The sequence below is a fragment of the Ailuropoda melanoleuca genome, chromosome 1, assembly GCF_002007445.2.
Source record: "Ailuropoda melanoleuca isolate Jingjing chromosome 1, ASM200744v2, whole genome shotgun sequence".
In the NCBI taxonomy this organism is placed as follows: domain Eukaryota; kingdom Metazoa; phylum Chordata; class Mammalia; order Carnivora; family Ursidae; genus Ailuropoda; species Ailuropoda melanoleuca.
The window spans coordinates 3415847-3443626 of record NC_048218.1 but is presented as its reverse complement, the minus strand read 5'-3'; the positions used below and the strand labels follow the sequence as shown (position 1 = coordinate 3443626).

Here is a 27780-nt window from a genome sequence, read left to right as displayed (position 1 = left end):
AATTAAATGTAAAACATAAAACTATAAATCCCTCAAGAAAAAAAAAAACATAAAGATCTTCGAGACCTAGAACTAGACTAGGAGTTATTCAACCTCGTGCCATGGATACTACACATAAGAGAGAAACTGATAAACTGGACCTTACCAAAATTAACTTTTGCTGTGTGGATGCCCCAGTGGGAGCAAACATTTGCAAACTACATATCCAACAAAGGGCTTCTTTCCAAAATATATGAAGAACTCTCAAAAGTCAACCGAATGAAACAATCTGATTAGAAAATGGGCAAGACACACAAACAGGCGTTGCTCCAAGAGGAAATGCAGATGGCAGACGAGCACGGGAAAAGATGTGAACATCATTGGGTATTAGGGAAATACAGATTAAAGCCAAGGAAATATCACTACTCACCTATCAGAACGGCTGGAATGAGAGGCTATGACGGCCCCAGAGGCTGACCATGGCTGGGAAAACTGGAGTCCTCCCCCATTTCTGGTGTGGGTGTAAAATGGCAGGAAAGAGCCCCACGACTTCACTGTTCATGGACAGCCTCACCAGCAACCCGAGAGAAACACAGACCGTATGGTTCCGTGATGCAGTATCTGTGAAATGATTGTACTTTGATGGGAGAACAGATCGGTGCTTGCCTGGGCTTGGGACATGGGGAGGCTGGTGCATTCACGAGGGAGTGTGGTGTGGTTTTAGAAGGGTAACAGGGGATCCTTGTGGCCATGGAGTTCTCAGTATCGTCCCTATGGTGCTGGGCACACAAGTCCCACAGGCTCTACACAGATACACAGCGAGGTGCACACACACCCGTGTGCACACAGAGACAGACATATAGTATGACAGACATACCGCACACACACAGGTACACGGTGACACACACCGCATTCGCAGACACACATATATATACACAGTTACACACACCATACCACCCACACATACACACTTACATATACACCACATACACACAGACACACACCATACCACACCCACAGAGACATACAGAGACATACACCATACCACACACACATACACTTACACACACACAGATACACACACACACAGACATAAACACACAGAGTTCAAGTGAGACTGACCAAGTCTGGATTAGACCAATGGACTGTACTGCTGTCCATACCCGGCTGGTGCTGCTGGACTGTGTTTTGCGAGCTGTCCTCATTAGGGAACATGGGCAGGTTCCCGGAGACCCTTCTCTGCACTGTTCCCCTGACCGCATGTGACTCCTTCATCATCTCACTAAAAACCTCAATTAAAAAAGTGGTCGTCCAGTAAGAATGTTTCTGAAATCATAGTTTTTGTGACTGTATCAACCAAACAAAACTTCAAGAAGTCATTTTGAAGCTTATTTTCCTCAACCCCCCTCTCTGAGGCATTGGCGAGGGCTCCTCTCCTGGGGGTGTGGGAGGTGCCGGGAAGGATAAACCGAGTCCCCAGCCCTTCCCCCACCGGTGCACTGACAGGGGGCCCACGCAGGGGCTCTGCCTGAGCCTGGGGGAGCGCTGGGGCCATGGAAGTGCTCCCACTGGTTCACAGCCGCAGGCCTGAGTCCCGCAGGGGATGAAGTGGGTTCAGGCTCTGCGATCTCGCCTGGGGGCCCAGACGCGCCCGCCCTGCGGCTCTGAGTCCCGGTGGGGTTCAGCAGGTGTGGCTGCCCGAAGCAGCTCTGGGTCTGGTCTGGCAGCAAGCAGCCCTCTGACAAGCCAGGAGGCGGGTGAGATGTGTCACCAAGGTCAGGCCAGGAGCCAGCTGCTCCTCGGCCTGGGAAAGATTCTGGAATTTTCCAGTGACCGGGAGGAGTGGGTGGAAGGGCTGCCTTCCCAGAGCCCCACCTGGTGACCAGGCCTAGGAAGTTTCCAGGTCTCTCTAGAAGAAGGTTCTCTGAGGGTGAGAGTGATAAACCAGTTGCCATCTGGACTCAGGGATGGTACCTGGCTTCTGTCCCTTCCCTTCCTTGCTTTTCCTTCTGATGCCTCCAGGAAGTGGGCACGAAGTTTAAGTTCTGTGTTAGGGACCATTATTATCACACAAGTCATGGCGTGCCCCCGAGAACACCGTGCGGGGGACGAGGAGCTCGGCAGGTGCCGTGGCGTGTGCGTGGGGGGACTGCGGACCTCAGCTCTTCCCCAGCCCCCCTCGTGGCTCCCACCTTACCAGGGAAAGCAGGGAGGGTAGAAACTTCCAGCGTGCACGAAAGATGAAAGAAGGGGGAAAGTCAAAAGGACCCTGATGGAGAAAGCATGGCAGATTCCTCCCCAACTCCGAAACCCTGACGGCAGTGCTTGTGGATGAATTTAAAGACCAGCCTATCGTTTTCTCATTCTTTACGAAAATCCTCCATATCCTAATTTCTCATCCCTTAGTGACATCACTTTGATCTTTTTTCTGTGACTGAGAGTTTGAGGCATAGTTTTTACGATTTTGATGCCTTGAAGGCAGCGCAGAGCCCCAGATAGAAACTGAGTTATGGCGGGTTTCAATTTTCACACACCCAGTAGGTGTGTTTGTACTTTTAAGGGAAGAAACGTGGAGGCTTTCTAAATAAATCACTATTTGAGAGGATGAATGCTGTCTTCGGTTGGCTTTCACCTCCTCCCCTCCAGGGAGGTGCTGGCTTATGGAATGGCGGGTTCCGAGGAAGTCCATTCAGGCGGCAGGCTTGGGATCGTGCAGCCTGTGCTCATGACGCTGGGGTGGGGGGGCTGGGCACACACCGGGGACTGACGACCCTGCCCCCGGAGAGCCCTCAGCTTAGAAAGAGACACGGGCTCAGAAACAAGTGGTTTCCGTGCCATGTAAGTGTCAGCACACCTGTGTAATCTCACACAAACTAGCAGGCACGCACACATGCATACACCCCGCGTCACGGCAGCCCGAAGAATGACCTCTCTGTGGGTCCGTGACTTGGGGGGAAATTCAGAGCATGTGGGCACCCCAGAAGAACACAGGTGTCCCCGGAAGTGGCTCACGAGCAGTTGAGCTGTCCAGGGCTCTAGCACTGAGCTCAGCCGGGCACCGGTGTAGACACAGGGGACCTCATGCCCCAAGCATGGCCATCACGATGGAGAGCTCCTCTCTCCTTCATTCAGGGTGGGTGTGGGGAGAAGGTGGCCCAGTGAGTAAATTTGTCTGAAGTAATTGATTTGAAGCCCGTGTTTGAGATGACACAGCAGGAAGTCTGTTCTTGTTGGTCATTACTGCATCTCTGTGTCACCGGTGAGACCCTGCGCCTCCCCATGCTGCGGGCTCCCCCAGGAATCTGCATCTGTCCACCTGGAGGGAGTGGTCCTCACACACGCATGCAACCCCGGGGTTGCCCTTCTGGGCATCTTGCAGCCCAACCAACCTGTGGGCATGGAGGCCCTGGCAAGCGCGCCCATACCTGGAACTTCCTTGACCAGCACTGGGTCCCGGGCTGGTCTCTGTGACGGGCTGAAGGTTTGCACACCCACCCCTTACTTGTGTGGCCTGCACCAATGTGGGCAGATTCCCCACGTGTGAGTTGGAGAAATGAGACTTCTGGGAGCATCCTTGGATCCAGAACCCCTCCTCTTAAAAAAGGGAGGCAAGTGCTCACAGTTTTGATGGCCAAGTTGGCATTTAAGTTGTTGACTGGTTTATAACATTCATTTTCCAAATGTTCTGCATATTTTTAGGTCTTCTATAATGCTTTTTAAAATGTTAAAATCTAGCCATATCTAACACGAAAGCACTAAGAGAGAAGGAGCCATGCCCATGGCACTGTCCTGGGCGTCCGGGTGCAGGTGGGGGCGGCAGGTGCGGGTTCTCTACCCCACGTGCATGCCCCGCACTTGCTTCCGCGGGTCAAGCCGCCAGGGGAAGCAGCCCCCCTGCCCTGTGGCATGCGCTCGGAGCTGTTTCTCTGGCGACAGGTTAGCAGCACCCCTGCCGGGACTTTCTCCCCTGGCTCCCACTCTAGCCGGCTGTTGGGCATGACGTGAATGGGAAGCTATAGCCACGGGAAAAAAGGAACCAAACGGCAAAGAGCGCCACCCATGAACCTGCGTCTGGAGCCAGCAAAGGCCTCCATGAGGACCAAACACTTGTAGGGGAGGGAGCAGTCGACCTTGACTTTGAACGACTGATGTGTCTCCAATGGGTTCAAACAGGTGGGGCCAAGTCTCTTTCGACTCAAATGCCAACAAGGGCACTTTGCAGATAGTTAAATGCATTAATTCCTGCTGGTACGATGTGCCTGGTACTAACCCCAAATGCCCTGCTGGCCTGACGTGTGGGCTTGGGAACATCTCTCCCGCTCACACCTCAGGTTTCTTATCTACAGGACCGTACTAACGGGAGTTCCTGTCTCAGAGGGTCGTTGTGACAGTCAAACAGTGCACACAGGAAATGCCAGAGAGCCGTGCCAGGCACATGGTACACGCTGATTAACTGCCTGTCGTTAGCATTACTCAAGACCTTGTGAAAGATTGTAAGACAGCAAATATTTCCTCACACGATTCAATAGTAATTAAAGAAGACTGCAGTCACAAGAGCTGGCCAAGGCCCTCAACGGAGGTTGTCGCATACGGAACCCTCCATTCTGCACAATGTGGAGCTCCCACGCATGAGCCACCCCTACTTTCAAAGAGGCCTGGGCAAAGCCACTTAAAATGAAAAGGGTCTTGTCACTTTCTGACACGTGGGGATCTGGGTGGCGAGTCCGAGCTGGCGGGGCACTCCGACATGATGGCCGAGTGGCCAGTCTGCCTCGGCGCTCCCTCTCTCCCCGTGCATCCCCGTCACGGACACACCGGAGGCTCCCCGCAGCCTCTCCCTTCCCAGGCACCTGCTCGCTCTTTGAAACTCACCATCCTTCCTACGGCCGCCTCAGGCAAAGCCACGGATCTGCGTGTGATCTCTTCATCTGTGATAAAGCACTTCTGGACAGTGGCTGCCTGAAGCAGCTCTTCCTGTGATGTGTGTGCCTGGGGGCCACGGAGGGTGTGGGGTAACCGGGACGGGTCTCTAATGCGGCAGGTCTGTGGTAGGGTAACAAGGCCATGCAGAGACGCAGGGAAGCCTCTGGCCTCTTGATGGCATGTGACGGTCCACGCTGCCTTTGGCACCCCCTGTGTGGGGTTAGGGGGTCCTGTCTTATTCCAGTGCCTTCTCACCTTACTCTGATTCTGCGTCTTCCGATATAACTCTGATCTGTTGAGAAACCTGTTCCAGGAGGCGCCTGGGTGGCTCAGTTGGTGAAGCGTCTGCCTTCGGCTCAGGTCATGATCCCAGGGTCCTGGGACTGAGCCCCACATCAGGCTCCCTACTCTGCAGGGGAGCCTGCTTCTGACCCTCCCCCCCCGTTCATGCTCTCTGTCTCCCCCTCTCTCTCTTAAATAAATGTATTAAATCTTTAAAAAAAAAAGAAAGAAAGAAACCTATTCCAACAGAAAAATACACAACCGACACTGTATGTAGAGGAGACCAAAGTAATCACGGCTCTGCAGTTAGCTTAGGGTTCCAACGCACACGAGTGGTCGGGATTCACAGACAACCTCTGACTCACAGACGTGTTAGGGGAGCACATGTCCTTTGGAAGCAGGAGGCAAATAAGGCCCCAAGCATCGAATGCTACAAAGAAAGAATAGAGATACACCTTACAACTAGCCACTTGTAGACTAAGTTCCCACACGCGGAAAGGGACCTTGGAAGTAGAAAGTTTTGGGTTGCTTCCAGCGCCTAAGGACAAGGACACGCGGACAGCGACATCGGCCCCCTGGGGCTCCGGCCTGCGTCCTTACTGAGTACCTGTGTTGTTTGTGTGCGATTTGCCTGTGCCCAGGGACAGAGAAACTTGAAGGGACAGTGGGACAAGGTCACACCACAAAGGCGTTCCCCCTTCTGTTCTCAGCGAAGGTCACAAAGGAGCATCAGGTCGTGTTAGCCCGACGCCCCCGGCGGCTCGTCGAGGTGCTGGAAGCAGGTTGTTCTAGATGTGGGGGGACGAAAGGTGCTCCTTCTTTTGGTCCTGCGGGTGGTGCCAGAAAGAAGAGCACCCAAGGCTCCCTTCTCCCGTGGCAATTTCCACCCAGGGACCTGTGGCAGGATGGGGTGTCTCCATCGCGGCAGGAAGTCGAGGTGGCAGCCTGTGCGCTTCTCTTCAGGTTCTCAGATCCCTCTAGAATGAAAACACAGCCGTTACTTTCCTTCGCCCTCCAAGGCAGCCTCCAGCGCTGAGACGGGGCGGGCATCTGCATTTGGCCACGAGTGAGCGTGGGCGGGTCCCCGCCCCGCGTGGGTACAGCGTTGGCCTCTGCGGGCAGAGGCTGTGGCTCTGGGCAGCCCAGTGCTCGTGAGACCGCGCTCCTACCCGCATGGGTCTCTGCACCCACGTCCCTGACCTGAGGCGCTTCCCCTCGTTGCCACGTGGCCCTTCCAGCCCTCACGCCGAGTCCCTGAGTCCCGCTTTGAGTCTGAACAGATTTGTTTTAAGCCCCAGTACAGAGCACAGCGGATGAAAGCAGGCAGCCCCTCACCCGGGGTGGCTCTTGGAAGCCCCGTGGGCATATTCAAAGGAACGACCAAAAATGCAGACCTCTGGAAAACCTCCCATGGGAAGGGAAGCTTTTCTGGATCTACCCCCTCCCCAGGACATCTGAAGACACTTGCTGAAGGGCGACTCTCATACTGGCCCCCAGGTGGGCACGAGGCAGCTGGTGACCAAGATGTCTCAGGCCTCCAGGGAGCCGTCCAGCTGCCATTCGTCTGTCGCTCGTGAACGTGCTCATTGGGGCAGGGGAGGGCGGATCCGGACAAGGGAGGGCAGAAGCTCATTGTAAGGCCGTCCCAGGGGGACCCAGGGCCCGCACCGGTGTTTCCCAAAGTGTCTTCCCTTGAAGACCCTGTGCATCGGAACCACCCGGGCCCTCACCCCACATCCCCTGATCAGACCCTCTGGAGAAGGGTCCTGGGAATCATCAGGTGCACAGACAGCCAGGGAGGGTCCTGTGCACGCCCACAGTGGGATCCACTGCACAGCAGGTGTGAGGCTGGGGTCACACTCTGCTGTCACTCACTGCGGGGGTCTCCTCACCTGTTATACAGGGACCGTCCCAGGACCTGCCACCCAGGACAGGGCTGAGGGAAATAGGTCAAGACATCACCCAGCGCCATTGTTGTTAGAAGGCTCCCAGGGTGGTGTTGGAACCTTGCCCTCGCCAGGCCCCTCCATGGCTTGAAGACTGGGAGCTGGCGTCTTGGACCCGCACCTGTTTCAAGCTTGCCTTTCATGACAACTGGCTTGGTCGCAAGGACCGTCTGTCTCTGAGTGCGGCTGTGTGGCGGGAGCACCTCTGTGGCTCTGTGGGTGACTCTGCCTTTCCCCCCCTCCATTCCCCATGCCCCCACGGCCATCTGCACCCTGGGGTCCCGCTCACCAGCCATCAAGGCCACTCGGCCAGGGGGCTGTTCTTGCAAACGTCTGTTCTCTCGCTTACAAACAGGTTGATGGGTTTGGGCTGAATTTTGTGCTTAAGAGGGTTACATGTCCCTCAGTGAGGCTCCCTGGGCCAGTGTGTCGGCTCACAAGGGAGCCAGCAGGTGCTGCTGGAAAAGGCCCGTCTTCTAGCAATGCTCTGCCGTGAGCCAGCCCGGAGGGCAGGAACCATCCTTGCCTGCACAGCATGCGTGCAGCGGGCCTGGGAGTCAAATAGGCCTCGGCCTGGACAGGGGCAGCCACGGTGTAGCTTTTCCTTCGGAGCGAAAATTCCCGGAGGAGTGAAAAGTGACGCCCAAGGCACGTGAGGTGTTTCTTAGCCAATTGTTTCCCATTAAAAGGAGCATTTTAAAAGGTCTTTGATCTAGGGACAGGAGCAGATGACTGTTGCCAAAAACTGGTGGCGGAGGGAGGTGAGGGCGGAGGGATGGGGGGATGGGGGGCAACGGCTTAACAAGGTTGCGAGAACGGTCCTGAACGTGGAACGTCGGAGCACCGAGGAGCTGGCTATCCAGCACTGTGATGTTAGGCCACGGGATTGTCTGCTTGAAAATGGTTAATTTTACGTTGCTTAAATTTGGCCCGAATTTTAAAAACAAAAGGCAAAACCCAAGTTCTTTGAAACTAGTCCAAGGCGTGATGTGGGCTCATCATCGGAGATCAAGTCAGCAAATATTTGCTGGGTGTCCGTAAAGCAGAAGGCCGTGCTGCTGAGACTCTGCGTGGCTGGGCCCCCTGCCCTTCCAGCCTGCTCCCCCAGCGGTGGCCGTCCCTCCTGTCTGCCTGTGGCCCTCCCTTCTCCTGCTCACCCTGGTCCTGGAAGCCAGCCTCCCTGACCTGTCTCCCTCCTGCACCACCCCTCCTTCAGGGAGGCTCCCCCAAAGCACAGAGCTGCCCAGCCCCCCAAGATCAGAGACTCTCTAGCCCACCCCTGGCTCTTAGCAAGGTCCAGATTCTTCAGGGGGCACTGGGGGCCTGCGGGTTCACCGTCACCCACTGCCTGCACCTTGTCACCCTCTGCTCCATGCACATGTGCCCACTGGACCCCTTCCCATCCCCAGGTTTCCTCCTCGGCCAGCCTTCCTCTTTTCCCCCACTCGGTGGAGGAAGTTTGTCCTTCGCGTCCCTGCCCTGGCCGCCCTTGTGCGCACCCATCCCCCAGGACCGCCCCTGCACAGAGCCTTCCTTGCCTATGGTACCAGCTGTGCTCCCATCCGACACCCAGAGGCCGCAGGGCCCTGCTTGCTGGACTGACCCCTCAGTGTCGCACCCTGGCTCTGTCCAGAAGCCCTGGGGCCACAGAAAAGGACCCTGGAGGCAAACGACGGGGACCAGCGTGAGCGGCACCCACCTCCATCTGCTCGTGAATCCAGTCCAGGAAGGAGGTGACGCGAGTGTAGACCCCGGGCTTGTTCACGTCAGCACAGCCGATGCCAAAACTCGTAGCTCCCACCAGCTTCCACACCCTCCTCTCTTGACACACCAGCGGCCCCCCGCTGTCTCCCTGGATGGCAAGGAAAGAGGCACTGTGGGGGGTGTCCCTTGTCTCAGCACCAGGATCCCCACTTCCTATCACAAAACTCGGTACAGGGCTGGCTCTGTGCTCTCACCCCCAGCCTCCGAGAACTGATGCTCGCACTCCCAACAGTGGGGTCCTCGGTCCCCCAGGGACAGTCTCCCCCAGCTGTCTCCCTGCCAGATTCTAGATGCACCAAATCCGTGAAGGTCAGGGCAGCTGGACACAGCCCCGGGAATCCTCTAGAGGGAGGGTCTGCCTGGCGGGGCTGGACCCAGGCCGTGTGGGCTCACGCTCACTGTGGCTCTGGAGGTCCAGATTCACATGCACCGGTTCCCACCCGCCCTGCTGCCCCTGTTGCCCCCCTGCAAACCATGAGAACCAGGGCTGGGGTGGGGAGCACCCTGGAGACCCCTCCCGCCACAGCACCCAGGCAGAATGGGAGCTCTGGTCAACTCGGCCGGCAGCCAGGAAAGGGAGTGCTATCTTGAGCAAACGCCTTCCCCACACCCTGTAAATTTGCTTTTCATTCAGTCACAGGGAAATGCTGGCAGTGGCCTGTGCCACAGGCTGGGTCACCGTCCAGAGCCTCACCTGCCGCTGTGACCTCCAGAGGTCACCAAGGGCCCCTACCTGACAGCTGTCCACGCCACCCTTCAGGTAGCCGGCGCAGAGCATGGAGGGGGAGATGATGCCTCCGTACACGTCTCTGTGGTTGCAGATCTTGTTGGAGATTAAGGGCACAGCTGCATGGTTGAGGATGGGGGAGGCGTCACCTGCATCAGAGCGAGGACGGTGCAGGCATGAGGGGCCCTGCTGGGAATTCAGGACCTGCACTGGAGCGGGGCCACGTCACCACACGCCGGTGGCAGAGGCCACTCCTGGAGGCAGACGGCGCGTGCTCTGTGGCAAGCTCCCTGGTGAGCGGGCCGGGCAGCCCTGTTGCTTCACATGAGGGCCACGCACGTCCCGAAAGTGGCCAGTGCAGGAGCAGGTGGGGCGGCAGCGGCCAGCATGGACCTCCCCGGGGTCCATCCTGGGCCATGCACTCGACCCACACCGGCCATCCCATCCTCAGAACAATCCAGGTTACAGAAGGGAAACTGAGGCCCATGAAGGACACATGCACAGTGTACAGGCAGAACCTTCCTGTGGTCAGCAGAACAGCGTCCTCCCAAAGGCGTCCACTTCCCAATCACTGTGTCTATGTCACTTCCACGGCAGAAGGCTCCGAGATGGGGACACAATCCTGGGCTACCTGGGTGGGCTCTAAATGGAACCCCAAGCATCAGAGGAGAAGGCGTGATGGTGGAACAGAGGTCAGACGGGGGGCGGGGGGATGGGAGGACGCTGCCTGGCCCACTGTGAGGATGGTGGGGGGGCCACAAGCCAGCAGGCAGTTCCCAGAACCCAGAGAAGGCCAGGAAACAGACACTCGTTTGGAGCCTCCAGGAGGGACCAGCCCTTCCGACACACTGATTCCAGCCCGTGGAGATGGGCGAGGACTCCTGACTCCGGAACCATAGATAACACGTCCCTGGGGCTGAAACCAATGAGTCTGGTCTTGCTGCAACAGCAACAGGAAATGATACCTCTGCTGTTGGACCAGCCCCACCATCGACCCGAAGGCATCCACACCTCTAACTTAACCTGTTTGTAAACCGGCTATCGCGGCGTCTTAGAGGCTGACTGCAGGGCACGGCCCTATTCCGGCGTCTCTAGCACGTGTCAGCAGGCGGGTGCGTGTCTGCACGCCTCCAACCCACATTCTAAGAGTTCTCTGAGTGTGAGCTGCACCCTGTTTTCTGCACGGGCTTCTCCAGTCCCCCCATACCCCACGTGCCTGGGGACCACGGGCCGGAGGTCGGCTGAGAGTGGCCCCTCTCCCTACTCACCCCACAGGATCTCACAGAGTAATGAACTAGTCTCCTGATGCCACAAGTCCTGAGAAACAACAAGAATAGGGCTGTGGGGGGGGGCGTGGAGGTCCAGACCTCCCAGCACCTGGTCATAGGAACCCCGGCAAGGTGCTCAGCTCCCCTCAGCCCCAGGCTCCTTGCCCTCAAGACGGCCGTGCAGATAATCCCCCACTGAGGGGCTGCTGCGAGGAGCAGACAGTGTGGCATGGAGACACCCAGCTCACCACCAGGTACGTGGTGAAACAGCTCAACGTGTCTGTGGAGGAAGCTTCCAAGGGCAAGAAGACGTGGAAAGCCACAGGGATGAGACCCTACCCTGGGGAAGAGGATCGACCCTCTAGGTCTGGGTAAGCCCCGAGAGCCTTGGACATTCAGGGACGGGGAACTCAACTAATAACCCTCAGGAGGAAAATACTGAACTTCCCGTATTAGGGTGAATCACACCCCCACAACCATGTCCACCTGCAACCTTATTTGGAGTAGGGCCTCTGCAGATGAAATTAAGGTAAGAGTCTCAAGATGAGATCATCCTGGATTTAGGGTGGACTTTAAGTGCAAAGACCAGTGTCCTTATAAGAGAAAGGGGAGAGAGATTGGAGACATGGGCTGGGGAGGGGGGGCACAGGAAGATGGAGCAAAGATTGGAGTGATGTGTCCACAAGCCAAGGGACGCCAAGGATGGCTGGAGCCCCTGGAAGCTGAGGGAGAGGCCAGGGGCAGGTTCCTCCCCCTTGGAGCCTCCAGAAGGAACCGGCCCTGTGACAGCTTGATCTGAGACTTCTGGCCTCCAGAGCTGGGAGAGAATGAGTCTCTGCTCTTTAAGCCTCTCTGTTTATGGAGCTTTGTGACAACAGTCCCCCCAAGGAACTCCTACATTTCCTACCAGAAGGAAAGGAATTGGTGGAGAGCCTATGAGTGACAAGCACATGTGTGCCCTACCCCAGTGGAGGGAGGGGGTGGCTTCCCTCGGCATGCGCTGTTCTCATTGAGGTGACTACTGCTACGATCACAGCGGTATGCTTCCGTACGTCTGCTTTCTCTAATGAAATAACACACCTTCCAAAGTCTCACGAGACGAAAACTCCTCACCAGGTGCAGATGTCTGCCTTCTGAATAAACCCTGGGAAGGGTTCTCCATGGGCTGCTTATGTACTCTGCTGGCACGGTGGGGAGGAGGAAGAGCTGCCTGATGATTTGGTGAATGTCTCCCCAACAAGGGGTGTCCCCAGCCCTCCGTTTCCATATATTTCTCTCCTGACAAAGTCTGCGGTTTCACACCCCAACACAAACAGAACCATGACTCTGACCCACAACTACTCTGCTGAGAGCGTGTGTCCAGCAGCTGACCCGCACCCCTCCCTCCCACGGGGACGCCATGCTGGGACACGGGGGGCAGCGTGTCATGGTGGGCGTGCACCCCGGCCTCGTGGCTCTGGGCTCCCGGGACTCAGAATCGTGATTTCAGATGACTGACCTCCATCCTCTATGGCCCCCCATCCTGACGTCCAGCACAGTTTTCCATCAGGGAAGTTCTCTTCGGAGTTGGGCAGGCAGACGGGCTGGATCGTCTCTGCGGCAAGGGGAGACAGCAGCCTTGAACTCAGGTGAAGCACAGGTGCACGAAAACAATGAATCTCCCCAGTGTCCGCCTCTCTGAGGAGCTCAAACGATCTCTCAAGAAAGGCCAAGCCCTTGGTTGGTCTGAAAGCTCCCAGCTCAGTGCAGGGACCCCCAGAGCCGTTCACCTTTAAACAGCCCTAACCTGTGGTAACGCAAGTGGGTCTGGACCAGGGGTGGCATGTTTTCTGTGAAGGGCCACATAGCCAATGCCTGGGGTTCTGTGGGCCCCATGGCCTGCCACCGTGGCCTGCAAGCACCCAGCCACAGGCCGTGGTACACAAACGGATCTGGCTGTGTCCCACTGAAACTTCATTTACAAAAACAGGCCAAGAGTCAGATTGGGTCCTGGGGCCCTAAGCTGCCCACGCCTGGTCTGGAGCGTGGGTGCACTGCCTTATGAAACAGCCCTCCGTGACTGTTCGGGTCCCACCCGGCATGTCTGGAGACAGAAAGCCAGCCTGTCCCCGTGGGTTGTGTCCCACACGCCCTCCAGCAGAGACAGCGTCACGGCTGCCACGAGGCTGTCTCGTGAGCACGCTCCACGATGCGCTGTCTTTCCACGCAGGACAGTAACAGGACAGAGAGGAAGCGAGGGCACTCGCTAACTGTTAGCGCGGTGCAGACGTCGGCACCTCATTTTTTACAACGGAGTATCGTTAGTAATAAACGAACACCACCGTCACGATTTCTCTTTGCTTCTCTAGAGGTACTTGTTTCCGAGCGTTACGCGGAGAGTGTTAGAGGTGTGGTGTGGGGAACGCACTAATCCTGGGCCAGGACTCCTCTTCTTAGTGGGCCTTGTCCAGTGGACCTCTGCCAACACCCCACGCGGCTATACGCTGGGGAAGGCGAAGGGGGCTTTAATTTATTTGAGTGTATTTAATCATTTGTCTGCATCTGCAAAATGTTTGGAAGTCCTATCTTGTGTGCTCTGGTATTGTTGTAACTTTCACAGGTTAGGACTAGGTATTTCCCACGGAGGGACGTGGCCTGCCGAACGCGACAGCTGGCAGGGAGAGACTTTCTCAGCACCTCAGGGAGTCCAAGATGCCCAGGAAAGAAGCAGCCATGGAGACGATCCCACTACGATCAACTGACTGACCTGCGAAGTGCCCTCTTTCTAGGCCACGACCAAGACACGGGCAGGTGGATGGCGCTGGCAGGTGGACCTCATTTCAACAAGCCCCGAGACAGGGAAGAGCTCTTTGTTCCCACAGGGCCAGCGACCCCCCTTCTGCCACCTGGAGGCACCCATGGCCTGGCCTGGGGAAGTCCTTTCATATCCAGTGGGCACCAGCAGGAAGAAAGTGGCACCAATGCAAACCCCAGGGATGAACCAGACGAACCAAGTTGACCAAAGTAAAATCACAAAGCCTGTAAAATCAGATATCATCAGAAGCACAGCCCACAGGAGTAGGCATGTCACGCACCAAGAACCCGAACGGGGTGACCACCTGGGAAAGTCAAAGAGGTATATGGACCTGGCGTCTCCTGACGCGATAGCCCGATGTCCAGAAGACTGTCGAAAGTGACTCGTTATACCAAGAACCAGGAAAATCACAACTTAAATGAGAAAAGATGATCAACCCTGGCCAGCGGGGAAATGAGTCAACTCCTAGCGTTGTCTGGCAAGGATTCCAAAGCGGCTGTCATAAAAAGACTTCAAGGGACAATTACAAATTCTCCTGAAAGAAATGGGAGCCAGAGAGCAGCAGGGAACACAGACGTACCGCTGAAGGTGAGCGGCCCGGCCAGCTTCATGAGCGCGATGTCGTGGCCCAGCCTCTTGGGTTTGTATTTGCTGTGGTAGATGATTTTTTCCACCAGATGGGAAGGGGCCGGACTGTCCAGCAGGGAAACCAGCCCCACCTGGATGGTCCAGGACTTGGGGACGTACAGGCTGAAATGAGAAGGCGGAGAGGTGAAGTTGGAGTACCCCGTCACTTTCACCCCCGGACCTCGCAGGTCTGGAGGCGCAGGGCCAGGCAGGTGGCCGGGACGCAGTGCTGCCTGCTTGCCGACATTGGCTCCGAGCATGGCTCCCACACCCTGCGGGAGCACAGGCCAGCCAGGAACTCCCCAGGCAGGCCTCGATGCCTGAGCTTTCCGCTTCTCAGCACCAGAGGGGCCCATCAGGGCCAATCTCCATCAGATGGCAGCCAAAACACAAACAAAAACGGAGAATCCATCTCTGTGTTTGGAAGTCTTCCCGTGCTCTCCTCCCCCAAGACACTGCCTGGGACACCGGAGCCACCTGACCGGAGCCACCTCTCACGCTCTTGGCCACAGCGTGCTCTCCTGTAAGTAGCTACAGGGAGCTTGGCGGTTTCCCTCCTGCACGGGAGCTTCCGTCCAAAGCTTTCCACCTTCTCTGTAAGAGCGGCAGGTCTGAAATCCCTCGAATGAGCTCAGGGTCACCAGTCACAGCCACCAGCGACAGTGATGGGTGCATTGCACTGGTCATTACTTTGTGATGATCTGGTCGGCTTGCCAGCTTTCTGGACCCGCTGCTGGCCCCCCGGATTCTACCCCATGCTAACGCAGCCCAGTCTAGACACGGGTCTGTGGACCACGAGGGCCCACACCCAGAAGCACTCACTCGTAGACGCAGTGCGCGGCGGTGACAATCCACACGGGGGTGATGACAGAGCCCCCGCACAGGTGATAGCCCTGGAACTGAAGGCTGGCCTGCCACGGCCACTGCATGAGCGAGGACACGTTTCCACCCACGATGCGTGAGCTGTAGCCCATTCTCAGACCACAGACTGCAGAGAGAGAACAAGGGCTGGGGGTCGATCCCAGACCTTTCTGGGGAACCTGCTGTCACAGACCCCCCTCTCCCTGACAGCCTGCTGCCCTCGCAGAGCTCACAGCCCAGAAAGAGAGACCGGAGGGGACGGGAGTGGGAGGAGATGGGGTGCAGTGGGAAGAGCTGGTGATGACAGCACCCCTCCCCGTGATGCCCATGAACCCAGTATGGGCACAACTCACTAGGGGCTCAGGAACCTTCCACAGCCCTCTCCTCAGTAATGCAGGGCTAGTGTGCACCTGTCTGACTTCTCCAGACCCCACCCTCCTCCTGCCAGGGGCAGCTGCCACAGGGCAGGGAGCCTGGGGCACTGACCAGCCTGGGCACACTTTTCCTTGAGGTGGGAAGGTGGTGGGGTGGGGAGGAGAAAGTGACAGTGAGTCAGGCTGCTGGAGCCACCACGGAGTGACAGGGCATCACAGACCACGGTCCTGTCTGCGCCTGAGAAGTGCTCCGGGCTGCCCCCCTACACTCCGGCTAACAGGTGAGACAGACGGACACTGTTCTCCTCCTCCATCAGGTGGGGTCCACAGAGATCCCCCCCCGCACTTCTGTCTACCGTGCGGAATCTCTTACCTGTGCACTTCAAGGTAACCACACGACCCGAGGCACATGCCTCCCTAAGGAGCAAAAGAGGAGGCCTACGGTAAATGCCAGAGGCCAGTGAAGTGAACACTTTCAACTTAATCTTGGGGTGAAAGAAAAATGGACTCTAGTCCCCTGCTCTTGAATACAGATTGTAATTTTTGTCCATATTAAAAAAACCCGTATGTGTGAGTTCACAGCTTCATTCTGGAACATTTGGCTACAGTGAGGCATTGTGCATGTGACAGGTGACTGAGGGTTTCTAAGCTTCGTCTAGCTAATGATAGGAGATGCCGGAGGAGCTCTGTTCTATAAACATCACTCGTGTCATTTGCAGGTCAACTTTACCCCGGTGTCCTTCGCTGGCCCCTGGAGGATACGGAGTGCCCTTTGGACAGCGTGGCAGCCTCTCCTGGCACCAGGTCCTTCCAGCCTGGATCATACTCTTCCCCAGAGCAGAGCTGTGATTGCTTCAGAAATGACACGGGCTCATCCTTGCGGGGTGGGGGGGAGGGAATGTGCTTTTCCTATAATCCACCCATGTCCCTTTGTGACTTTCCCTGCCTTTAGAGCCCCCATCTGCTCATGCAATCATGCAAGAAAAAGGGGGTGTCACCTGCTGAGTTTTCAGGACCTAAGAGATGAGCTGTCCCCAGGAATTGCATGTGGGTCCTGGGGTGACTATCAGTTATGCAACGGACAGGCTGACAAGCTGTTGTTTCCCAGAGCAGAGAGCACGCTTCTGGGATTTGGTCCAAAGTGCCAGGAAGAGCACAGCGGATGCCTGACTGTAGAGGCAGGGGACCAGGCAGAGGACACAGCAGGCTGCGGGTACCATCGTTTACGGGCACCTCATGCTACCTTTCTCACGAGTTCTCGGGGGAAACATGCAATATGAATGGTAAATGTTGAAGTACTTTGTAGACAGAGGATACGTGTCTTTCGTAATCTCTTTCTTTTCCAGTTTCCTCATCCCTCTGTCCTTTTCCGCACACACCCCGGCCCACGATGAGAACAGCACGACACACACGCCACGCTCCTTACCGCCCTTCCTCCTCTCTCTGCCAGGCCATATTCGCCTGGTTTGGGGTGGGTTCCTGCACCCCAGCCGGTGCTCCACCCAGTCTCCCCGCGGCGGCCAAGCCCCCACCTTACATTTGGAGAAACTCTCTCTGGTCTCTTGGGTCCTCGCGGGGCCGTGCATAGCTCAACGAGGCCAGCAGGGGACGCAGGGCAGACCGCGGCACCGCCCTGCCACTCACCTCACGTACACGGAGTGCTGCAGAGCAGTCACTTTGTCATCAGGCAAGAGGTGATTGATGGACACAAAGTCCTCCTGGAGCTGCTTCTCGAGCAAGTCCACCCCGAGCGTGTCTGCGCTCACGTAGCTGCAAGCACATGGGAAACGCGGACCCGATGTGTGACTTCACTCTGTGCTTTACATCATCCATGCGCACGTCAGCACACCACATGTATCACGCGGGGGGATGTCATTCCCACCCTCAAACCGTCAACAGTTTCCTTTGCTGGCTTAGGAAGGCATTCCAGATCTCTCATTGTCTGGGACCATGGATCCATCCGGCCCCCGGCCCACGGCCCCTCCACCCCCGGCAGGCTCTGGGCGTGTGTCAGGGAGATCACTTCCCAAGGTGGCCAAGTAGCCCCCTTGACGCACCCCCCCGAACTGACCTTTGCTTGGCCCGAAGCAAGCCCCAGAGAGCAGAACACAGAACCACATGTGGGACCAGAGTGGGGGTGCCGAGCACCCAAGAACAATAGGTCGGGGAGAGGGAAAGCCAGAGCTGGGGGGTTCCCCCCGGAGAGAGATGAGCACAGAAGGAAAAGGCTCAGATGCCCCAGCAGATGTTTATAATATCAGGAAACAGGTCTGGGAAACAACGGTAAAGAAGGCACGATCATTAAAAAAAAAATCAAGAGCTATGAGCTGAGGGGTAGTAAATGAACGGGCACCCTCCCGAAGCAGCTGGCCGGCTACACTAACACACCAGTTCATCAGGCAGGACTGCGTGCGGTGACGGAAACGCTACGGGCGGTGGGAGTAGATGCCAAGTACAAGGTTGAGTCGCGTTTGAGTTCGGAGGGCAATGACCCTCCCAGCCCTCCCGGGACGGCTGAACTGCTGATGGGGCAGGCGGCAGGCGACGAGCTCCCGAGACGAGACGGAGCGCTGGGAGATGCAGGGGGCCCCGAGGGCCGCCCCTGGATCCCCATAAACAGCCCAGCCTCCGGGTGGTCGCAACCACCATGGCCGCCAGCTCCCCCAGGGCGTTCCCGTGTGCCAGGCTCGCTCCGACGCGAACCTCACAGCAGCCTTCCAAGCGGCTGCTACTATTGTCCCTGTTTTGCAGGCCTGAGTCAGGGAACTATGCTGGGGACACGGGGATTCGAACCCAGGCGATCCGGCTTGACAGTCTCCCCTTTGCTGTCATCACAGAGAGCTGACACGGGAGACAGCCGAGCAGAGAAGATCAAAGAAGGGCTTTAAGGAGAGAAGGAGGAAGAAAAAGCAAAAAGGCTACAGAAGTAAATCTCAAACTGGAGCGCAGGTATGGAAGGGAGGGACCGGCCGTGCTGGGGGGCCCGTCGGCCGGACGCCCCCTGAGGGCGCGCACCAAGGGTAGGGGGGACCAGCTCGCGGCAGCTGGGCGAATGGGGATCTGAGGGAAAGGAGCCTCTGGGCCCATCCGCATAGTACAGGGGGCCCGGGGCTTCAGGGGAGGGGGTGGCACTCCAGGAGGGAGAGGGAGGGGAGCCGGAAGCGGTAGGGGTGCTCCCCGTGAGTCCGAGAAAGGGCCTCGAAGGGAACAGAAGTGCCTGGGGAAGCTTTCCGCTGTTTGCTGCCGTGATGCTGTGCGTACGTGTGCACGTGTGTGTGCACATGTGTGTGCGTGAGGCATGAGTGTACACGTGTGTGTGGCTTAGTGTTTGTGTAGGGAGGTATTTTGCATGTGTACATATGAGTAATGTAGTGTGTGTGTGTACGTGTGATGTGTGTGTGATGGGGTATGTGCGTGGTGCGGTGGGAGTACATGCATCTGATGTGATATATGACACAGCACAAGCGAAAGTTTGCGTGTGTTTCCATGTGGCGTGTGCCATGCACGGCGTCTCTTTGTGTGTGTGTATGTGCGTGTATGCGTGGTGTGTGCGTGTGCATGTGTGCGTGTGGTGTGCGTGTGGCGTGTGTACACGTGTGACGTGTGCTGTGGTGTGTGTACATGTGTGACACGTGTGCATGTGGTGCGTGTACATGTGGTGAGCGTGTGCGTGGGGTGTGAACCCCCATCTGTGAGGGTGAAGTCTACATGATCCTGGGAAGCATCTGTGTGGGTGGCTTGGCTGTTGTCACAGGGCTGAACCACAGCTAATTCCTGAATCCAGGTTGTCACAGAGTGAGAAGGACGTGGTCTCGGGGACACAGCTGGGGGACACTGGGGTGTCACGGGCACTGGAGAAAGGAGCTGAGAGGAGGGTGCACAGATCTGAAAATCGAGGCTCCCTGGATTCCCGGCAGTTTCCGGCTTTAATGCCGGTGTCGGGGAACTGGGGCAAGGACACAGGGATTCGGGGGCAAACACCCAGGAGGTGGGAACTCAGAGAGCCTGCCTGCTTTGAACTCCGGGGGCCAAGAGCAGAGGGGGTTGGGGTGCCGTGGTGGGAGGCCACGGAGGACAGCGGTGCCGCGGGTCAGAGGAGGGGCCAGGAGAGAGGAGGGAGAGAAATGTGTCCCCTTAGTGCAAAACCAAACGCTGGGAAGAGAAGACCCCACTGCCAGAGCCGCCCCTTCCACAGGGTGCCAAACAACTGTTTGACATGATTGTGTTTCCACGACACGGCTGGCTCTTCAACCTGGGCTCTGTGGGGCTCCTTGGAAGGGTGCGCACACGTCCGTGGGGCCACGAGCACCGGGTGGGTGGGGGCCACTTAGCTACCTTCTGGCCGTAGCCTGAGCAGCTGGGGGCTTAGCCTTTGGCTCGGAAGTTCTGTATCTCCTGTGTGCATCTGGAGTCCTTTCCTGACCATGAGACACCCCCAAACGTGCCCCTTCCCGGTGACCTTGATCAAACCACTTAGCGTGTGGGGCTTGCCGTGCGCACCTGTGGCGCGGGGATGATGTCACGGTTGCCGCAGGGACTCGGTGTGATGGTGAGCAGGGGACCCCATAAATGGCCCACTAGAAGGTGGCTTTCTCTCCCCATTGTCACCACGATTAAATGCTTTACCCATCAGCGGGACATGTTCTTTAAATTACCTTGGAAACCCCAGCTGGGCACAGGCGACGTTAGCGTGGTGACCCTTCCAGTCGTCAGAGCACACGGTCCTCCAGGCTGCAGCTGTGAACACCTGGAGCACTGCATTCTGGCCACTCACGCGGACTGCCCGGCACACAGGAAGACAGGCCGTGAGATTTCTCTGCCTCCGGCGCAGGTCCCTGCTGTGCCGACCCTGGCCGGCCCCTCGCCCACCCCACCCCCACCCTGCAGGGCAGTGGCAGTTCTTACAGCCTCCACCCCCTGAGCTCTCTTCTCTCTGCTCTTGTGTTCTCCCCAACCAAATTTTGGCCCCAGGTAACAGCCCTCCCTTTGCTCTGAGCTCAGTCACCCCTGGGGACAAATGCCAGGTGGATCCCAGTTAAGGACGTGACTTGAGAGTGGCATGGGTCTGGACCCATTTCACAGATGGGTAAGGTCAGGGTTGGGTTGTCCTTCTGCAGTGAGGAGCACGGCCTTACCACACCGGTACTCATCCTCCCCGTCTCTGCAGTCCGGGACCCCGTCACACCGAGCTGTCAGGTCAATACACTTAAAAGATGAGCGACACCTGTACTTTCCGGAACAATCGAAGTGGACTGAGGAAAGGAGAGGACAAGTGTGTCAAGGAAGGGCTGGTTTCTTCAGTGTACAACACTAACAACCATCCACTGGCCACGTGGCCTTGAGCTTGGCCATCAATAATGAAACCTGCATTGAAATTGCAGCCTGCTTCCCTCAGCCCAGTTTCTGTTCCAAATTCCGGAGGGTGGGGCTGCTGCACCCCACTTTGCCTTGCAATGTGGCCTTGAACCACAGCTCTGGGGCTCAAGGTCAAGAGAAAAAGTGCATGGCTGAAAGCCGACTGGCCGAGCCAACGGAGCAACAAGCTCCGACTGAGGACAACTCGGCCCCCAATCTACCCTCTATTGTCTCCAACCCTGGGCAAGAAGAGAAGGGACCGGGGACCACACCGCTGAGCGGGTGGGCCAGTTATAGGAAAGAGAAGATGAGATACTGTTCTCAATCAGAGCCCATTCAAATGACTCACTTTCTCAAAAGCCACATAAACCTTCTTTTAAAAACAGCAGGTATGCTTGGCCTCGCATGAATGGCCTCCTTGTCTTCTCCTCCCGGCCCCTCACCCCCTCCCGCCCACAGAATCCTATTTCATCAGCTGCCCTTCAGCACGTCTAACCGTCTAACCGGGCAGGCTCCTTGGTGACAAAGCCCCGAGCATGGCCAGCAGCCCCTCCTGGGCCCCAGGCTGGCCCCACACTCCCACAGGCAAAGAAAACTCCAAGTCAGCAAGCCCAAAAGACGTTTGTCTCTAGTAATGAAGGCTGGGTGGCAGCACCCCGCCGGTGTGAGCGAGGAGGGGGCTCATCAAAGTTTAAACGCCTGAACAGGCATTCGAGAGCCCACTGAATAATGAATCGTACTCACTGCCCAGACCAATGGCCAGTGCTAATATCAAGGCAATGATCCCGATGACGATGATGGGAAAGAACTTGAGCGGCAGCAGGGACAGTATCTGGGCCGCAACCGCGTCTGCGTCTGAAAACCGGAAAGGTGGGGGAAAGAGCAAACCGTCACAGAGCAGCGGATTTGAACAAAATAAAACTTAAAACTGAGCTATCCGTTCCCCCTCCCCTCAAAGCAGAGAATGTTCTAGCCCAAAGAAAGTTGCCTTAGTTAGAGCAAAGTCCATCTATCTGGGGACGCACTCTCCAGAGGCTCAGCCCCATGCTCTCCCCCAGACCCAGCTGTGTCCGTCCCGGGTTAGGGGATGGTGTTACTGACCGAAATGTGCCCCCCACCCCAGTCCTCAGTATGTTGAAGTTTGGACCCCAGAATATCGTCTTATTTGGAAGTGGAGTTTTTACAGAGGCCAGCCAGTTAAAACTGTGCGTCTAATCTAATCTGACTGGTGTCCTTTAAAAAGGGGGCATTTGAACCCAGAAACAGACGTGCACAGAAGGGAATGGTGTGAAGAGACACAGGCATGACGCCATGGAAGATGCAAGCAGAGATGGGGGCGATGAACCTGCAAGCCGAGGAACCCCCAAAGATCATCAGCAAACACCAGAAGCAGGGAAGAGGCAAAGAAGGCTTCCCCACGGGTTTCAGAGAGAACACAGCCCTGCCGGCCCCTGGCCTTTGGACTTCTGGTCTCCAGAAGCATGAGGCCATAGAGCAGTGTTGTTCTAAGCCACCTAGGTTGTCATACTTCGTCTCCACAGCCCTGGGAAACTAGTACAGGGGGCAAGTGGAGCCCGGGTCCCCAGAAACACTTCCCCACAGCAGATGGTGGCACGTAAAACCCAAACAGGGTACTCCGAGGTGAGCGAGGGCTGGGACCTCTAAGAGGGTCACCAGATAATGTGCCAGCCGGTTCCCCGTGAGTCTTATGCATGGCGACACCCACAGCCTTGTCCCAGCCCGTCTCTCTGAGGGTGCTGGCAGAGCAAGCAACCTTAGAAGACAGAGATGACACCTCTCTCCAGAGCAAGGAGCAGGCTTGCTTACCGTCTGGTTTAACAGATACAATGTCTTCCTTTGGGACAAAGTGTGTGCAGGTCTGCTTGCCGCCCATCATAAAAGATTCGCGTTGCCTTGGTTCTGGGTTCCTTTGTGTGATGCAGACCCCTTGGGCATGCAGCGTATCCCCGGGCTGTTCCACATCACCCCCAGGGGACCTGGCGGGCATGGGGAACTGGCTCGAACGGGATGCGTGCACCGCTCGTGCCGTGAGTAATAACGTCCCCCCTGTCTGACCCGGGAGTCTCTTGTCTTCCCCCAGAATCCAGCAAACTGGGCAGGCTGACTTGTTAGCTTGCAAGTAGGGTAAACCCCAGACCTGGCCCAATTCTTACTCAAAGAACCAGGCAGATTAGATGGAAAAGAGGATGTGCCGTATAAGCTTTATGATGCCCAAAAGTACAAGCCTCTATGGGCAACGGGGAGAATTTCCATCGGCACCTTTACTCCAAGCAGAACAGGCCAGTTCATGCAAATTTTCTCATCAATCCTGAAAATACATCTATGACAAAATTGTCCCCACTTACACTGGGGAAGCTGGGAGTGTGGGAAGGGGAGACGGGCTTCTTCACAGCACACGGTTACTCGGGACACGCTGTCCCTTCCTCTCATACCCTAGTCCTAGAGATGTGGAGCTGAGAGGTGTCCCACGGAAAGGCTTCAGAGATCTCCCCCTGCCTGTCTTTGGAAACCCACAGCTTCACCCTCTGGCAATAAAGAGTGTGCTTATAAAATGGCCAGTATCATTCAGGGCTGCTTAAAGAAGAGAATTTAAAGACAAAAATGGGGGGGGGAAAGGTGGGAGAGGAGGAGGAGAAGAGTAGAGTAAGAGAAGAAACGAGGAAGAAGGCAGAAGGAAGAGGTTAAGGAGAGTAAGGAAAGGCACACACTCCGCGGCCTGAAGGAGGCAGAACGAGGAGGGGGGGGCAGAGGGCAAGGTCTCGGTCTTGGCCACGATGAGCCGGTGGCTTGCTCGGCAGCTGTGTTCCCAGAGCCTAGACCAACACGTGGTGTGCCGCAGTCCCTGAGGAATACAGCTGACCCTCGAGTAACACAGGTTTGAGTGTGTGGGTCCACTTCCACGTGAATTTTTTATAGCACCATATCTCAAATGTATTTTCTCTTAGGATTTCTTCATAACACGTTCTTTCCTCTAGCCGACTTCATTGCAAGAACGGTGTGTAATGCGTGTAACACACAAGGTACTTGTGAAGTGAGTGTTTCTGTGATCAGGAGGGCTTCTGGTCAACAGTAGGCCATTAGTAGGTAAGTTTTGGGGGAGCCAGAAGTTATAAGTAGATTTCTGACTGGGTGGGCAGCCAGCCACCTAATCCCACCCCTGTGTGGTTCAAGGTCAGCTGTATCAGTGAACTGAAGGGATGAAAGGATGAAGGACTTCGTGATCATGGAGGTGGTTTTATCTCAGCAGGGGAGACCAGTTCCTTCAGGGCAACCGATTCGTGGTCTTGACTTAACAGAGCAGACTCTTCTTTCCAGGCTTCCCCACCCCCGGAAGCCCGCACCGAATTTATAACTCTTTCTTACTGAGAACCCACACTCCACTTATACCTTAAAAATCAACAGGAACCCCAGAATGATCTCTTATCATCCCAGTGGCTCTGTGCCTAAGACTTAGACTTAGGAGATTCATCCTAGTTAGAGATTCAAAGTTTGCTGCTCCCTCAGGACCTTTGTATGGTTCACATTAGCCCCTTACAGCTCCTCAGCCCTGGTGCCCTGTGGGCGCGACCACGGCGACCACGGCCCACTCCCCCTCCTTGTTCTGTCTTTGAGGGCATGCCTGGAACAAAAAGCAAAATGCATAGCACCTCCCCCAAAAAGAAATGCAAATAATCAACAAGCACGAAAAAACCTTCCACCTCTCTGGAAATTTGAAAAACTGCAAATCAAATGTAACTACATACCAACCTCACAATATTTATTCCTACTGCCATTACAGCGTCCCCACTGCAGTCCAGAGTGAAAAGAGATGGACCTCCGTCTACAGTGAATAGGAGTATATGTTGTGCCAACTTTTTGAGAGTCAAATTGGAAATACGAACCAAAAGGCTTAAAAAGGGATGGAATTTTTGACCTAGTAAAACCACTTCCTGGAATTTATCTTAAGATGTCATCGCTGATGTACATAAATTTCTACCTACATGGACACTTAGAGAGGTGGCATGTGAGATACTGGTGCACGGGAAACAGCCTGAGCGCCCATCAGAAGGAACTGGTGACAGAGTAAATGTATGGAGTTAGTCCCATGATAGGGAAAGGCGGTTGGCAAACCTCCTCTGTAAAGGACCAGATAGTAAATATTTTAAACTTTATGGGCCATATGCTCAACTCTACTATGGCGTGAAGGCAGTCATAGACAATAGATGAATAAATGGATGTGTCTGTGTTTCAATAAAACTTTATTTATATAACCAAGTAGTGGGCCACATTTGGTCCATGGGCTATAGTTTGCCAACCCCTAGAGAATATTTGATTATTTAATGCCATGGAAAGAAGAACATGATATTGTTTCATTTGAAAAAAGAAAAAAAAGCTTCAAAATAGAATATGCCACTTTCAAAGGAAAATACAGATATGTAGATCAGAAAAAGCAAGAAATCCAACACTAAAGCACGAATAGGGTTATCTCTGAGGAATGGTAAAATTGTGGGTAATTTTAAGAAATCTTTTTGATTAACTGTGTTTTCTAAATTACTATAATGAACGATACACTGCGTACTTGCATAAAGCACTACCAAATTCCCACTACGAGGAATTAATCACGAAGAAATAAGCAAAATTAGCAGAGCTGAATATGTAGAGTGTTATTCATGCTGATATTCTTTGTACCATAAAAATATTAGAAACAATTATATATCAAATGATGATTTAAAAAACTATGTAAATTACACATCTACTTGATGGGATCTTGTGATGTTATTAACAAAAGGCGTCTATAAAAACCAAGCAGCACATGGGAAAAAGCCCGTCTATGCCTACTGTGCATGGAATGCGTACTACGGGCAAGGGCAGGAACACAATGAAGGCAAACATAAAAACCAGGCAAATCTTGGGGGTCAGGTGACAGCAAGGTATTTTTTAAATTTACATTTATGCTCAGTTTTTGAGCTGAATTTTAAAATTGTGTATCCTTACCCTTGAAACCTGTCCTCCCACCTCCTATCTCTTCCACCAGCCCCCAACCTCAATTGTCCAGAGGGTTTAAAAGGAATTATTAGGGCAGCACCTACTCCAAGCTTTCTGGAACCTCAGCCAGAGCCCTCAGGCGTCCCCCTTCCCGGCCCCAGAGGTCAGCATTCCTGACTACACCAGGGACCAGCCAGCCATGGAGCCACGGCTCACTGGCTCACCGTGACAAGTCCTGCATTTGAAACCTATTTGCAAAACCAGCTCTCCTTGTTGTTCAGAGCAGCTCTCATCTCCTGCTGTTGGGTTTTAATCTAACCTCAGCAATGCCCAGCTTACTTTAAGTGTCCTGGAAGAGCTGATGAGCACTGGTTCTCAGGACTTTCTGGGGGGCTCAGAGATTTTCTGGCGGGACCAGACCCCTAACTCCCAGGGGCAACTGGAGCCTCAATTTCTGAAAACCTCCTTCCAGAGAAGGTAAACTTCCGTGTCCTGCCATTGGCAAGAGGCTGAACAAGGTGATGCCCTCACTAACGCCCCCCCCCCGCCCCGCAGGGCTCTATACACCCAAGGAAGTGCAAGCATCCAGCTTGTGGGTGTGAGACATCCTGGGGGGGGTATGTCGCCAGTGGGACACTCTGGGGACCCTCCCCCAGGATTCACACCTGGCCCCACCTACCTGGTGCAACAGGGCTTATTTTCAAATCGTCAAGTCCAAAAAGGGATCGGAAGGAGAAGGGAGCCTCCGCCGCGGGGGGGTCGTTCTCCCCCATGGTGACGATTTCAGGTCCTCTGGGATTCGGCTCCGCCTGCGCCACTGCCTCCTTCGCCAGCAAGAACAGAAAGCCTTTGCTTCCCTATTTACAGCTTTAGGGTCAAACGCATCTTTGCCACGTTCAATCTTTGAAATCCAACAAACCACATAAAGCACATTTGGTCCTGATTAATCACAACTATTTGTCCAGTGAAAACGGATTTTTTTTTTCTGAGTCACAGCAGGTAACAGAGAAAGTTCCAGAGTTAACGAAAACTTATGAACTTAGTTCTGCTAAAATAATGACTTTCTCACCGTATATTCTACCAATCTGAAATCAGTTGACTAGCCGTCTTTAGAAAGACGTCCTTCTACAATTTAGAAATTACTGCACCATTATTTTTCAGAAGATAAATCACTTTCAAAGCACTTTCCTTCTCTTTTTTGTCATTGTTCTTTGTCCCTCGTAAACTCAACCCTTTGCCTACACATGTGGGACACCCATCACAACCATAAGAAGTTTTTTATACTCACAGAATGTCCACACCCAAAAAATGCAGATGGCGCCAGGGAGGGGACACTCACCCCCAGTGTTTGTAGTTTCCCGTAAACACAGCCCTTCCCAGGCTCGTGCGGGCATGACCTAGTTAAGGATGAGAGTATCCGTGCCCTCTGGGTGCCCAGTCCCCCACACAGCAAAGGGAGGAGCAGCCGGAGACCACTGGCTTGCACCAGCTACACCGGGGCTCTATTTCCTCCAAGAGAATTCCACCTATCACAAAGCCAGAGAGGTCAGAAGCCTCTGGAAGTCATTCCCGCAGCTCTAAGAGGGGCGGAGTGAGCAAGGAAATGGTGGATTGTTCCCAACTAAATCCCATCTCACCCTCCCAGGGATCAGGCAGGCACAGGTTCTCGGGGAGCCGGCTTCCTCAGAGGAGGTCCCAACTGGCATATAAACATAGATACTTCAATCACCCATTTTTAATTTCTGTTTACTGATTGTAATATTTGAGATCCAACAAGAAACTATTAAGCCATTTAACACAAACTCTGTCTTCGTGCTGTTTCACGTGGTCTTAGGAAAATCGAAGCAAGAATTATGCACTAAAAATATTTATTTCATCTCCATCTCAAAAGTGG

The 27780-nt window shown here is 55.0% G+C and overlaps 1 protein-coding gene across 5 annotated transcripts in view; it reads right to left on the bottom strand.

The window, feature by feature from the left end:
• Nucleotides 1–5361: 5361 nt before the first annotated feature.
• The window catches only part of TMPRSS3 (transmembrane serine protease 3), a 35393-nt gene continuing 12974 nt past the window's right edge, over nucleotides 5362–27780 (bottom strand). For 4 of the 5 annotated variants that reach the window (XM_034655262.1, XM_019802999.2, XM_034655269.1 and 1 more), the window contains 12 exons: nucleotides 26566–26710; nucleotides 21645–21755; nucleotides 20681–20797; nucleotides 20201–20324; nucleotides 17190–17315; nucleotides 15919–15962; nucleotides 15133–15298; nucleotides 14264–14433; nucleotides 12388–12483; nucleotides 9628–9770; nucleotides 8830–8982; nucleotides 5362–6161 (listed from right to left, as the gene is read on the bottom strand). In XM_034655262.1, coding sequence (XP_034511153.1) covers nucleotides 6144–6161; nucleotides 8830–8982; nucleotides 9628–9770; nucleotides 12388–12483; nucleotides 14264–14433; nucleotides 15133–15298; nucleotides 15919–15962; nucleotides 17190–17315; nucleotides 20201–20324; nucleotides 20681–20797; nucleotides 21645–21755; nucleotides 26566–26710 — 1413 coding nt within the window. In that variant the 3' untranslated portion in view covers nucleotides 5362–6143. Of the gene's footprint in view, nucleotides 6162–8829; nucleotides 8983–9627; nucleotides 9771–12387; nucleotides 12484–14263; nucleotides 14434–15132; nucleotides 15299–15918; nucleotides 15963–17189; nucleotides 17316–20200; nucleotides 20325–20680; nucleotides 20798–21644; nucleotides 21756–22727; nucleotides 22979–26565; nucleotides 26711–27780 lie in introns of those variants that run through there. The other variant, XM_034655255.1, reaches the window with a different exon arrangement.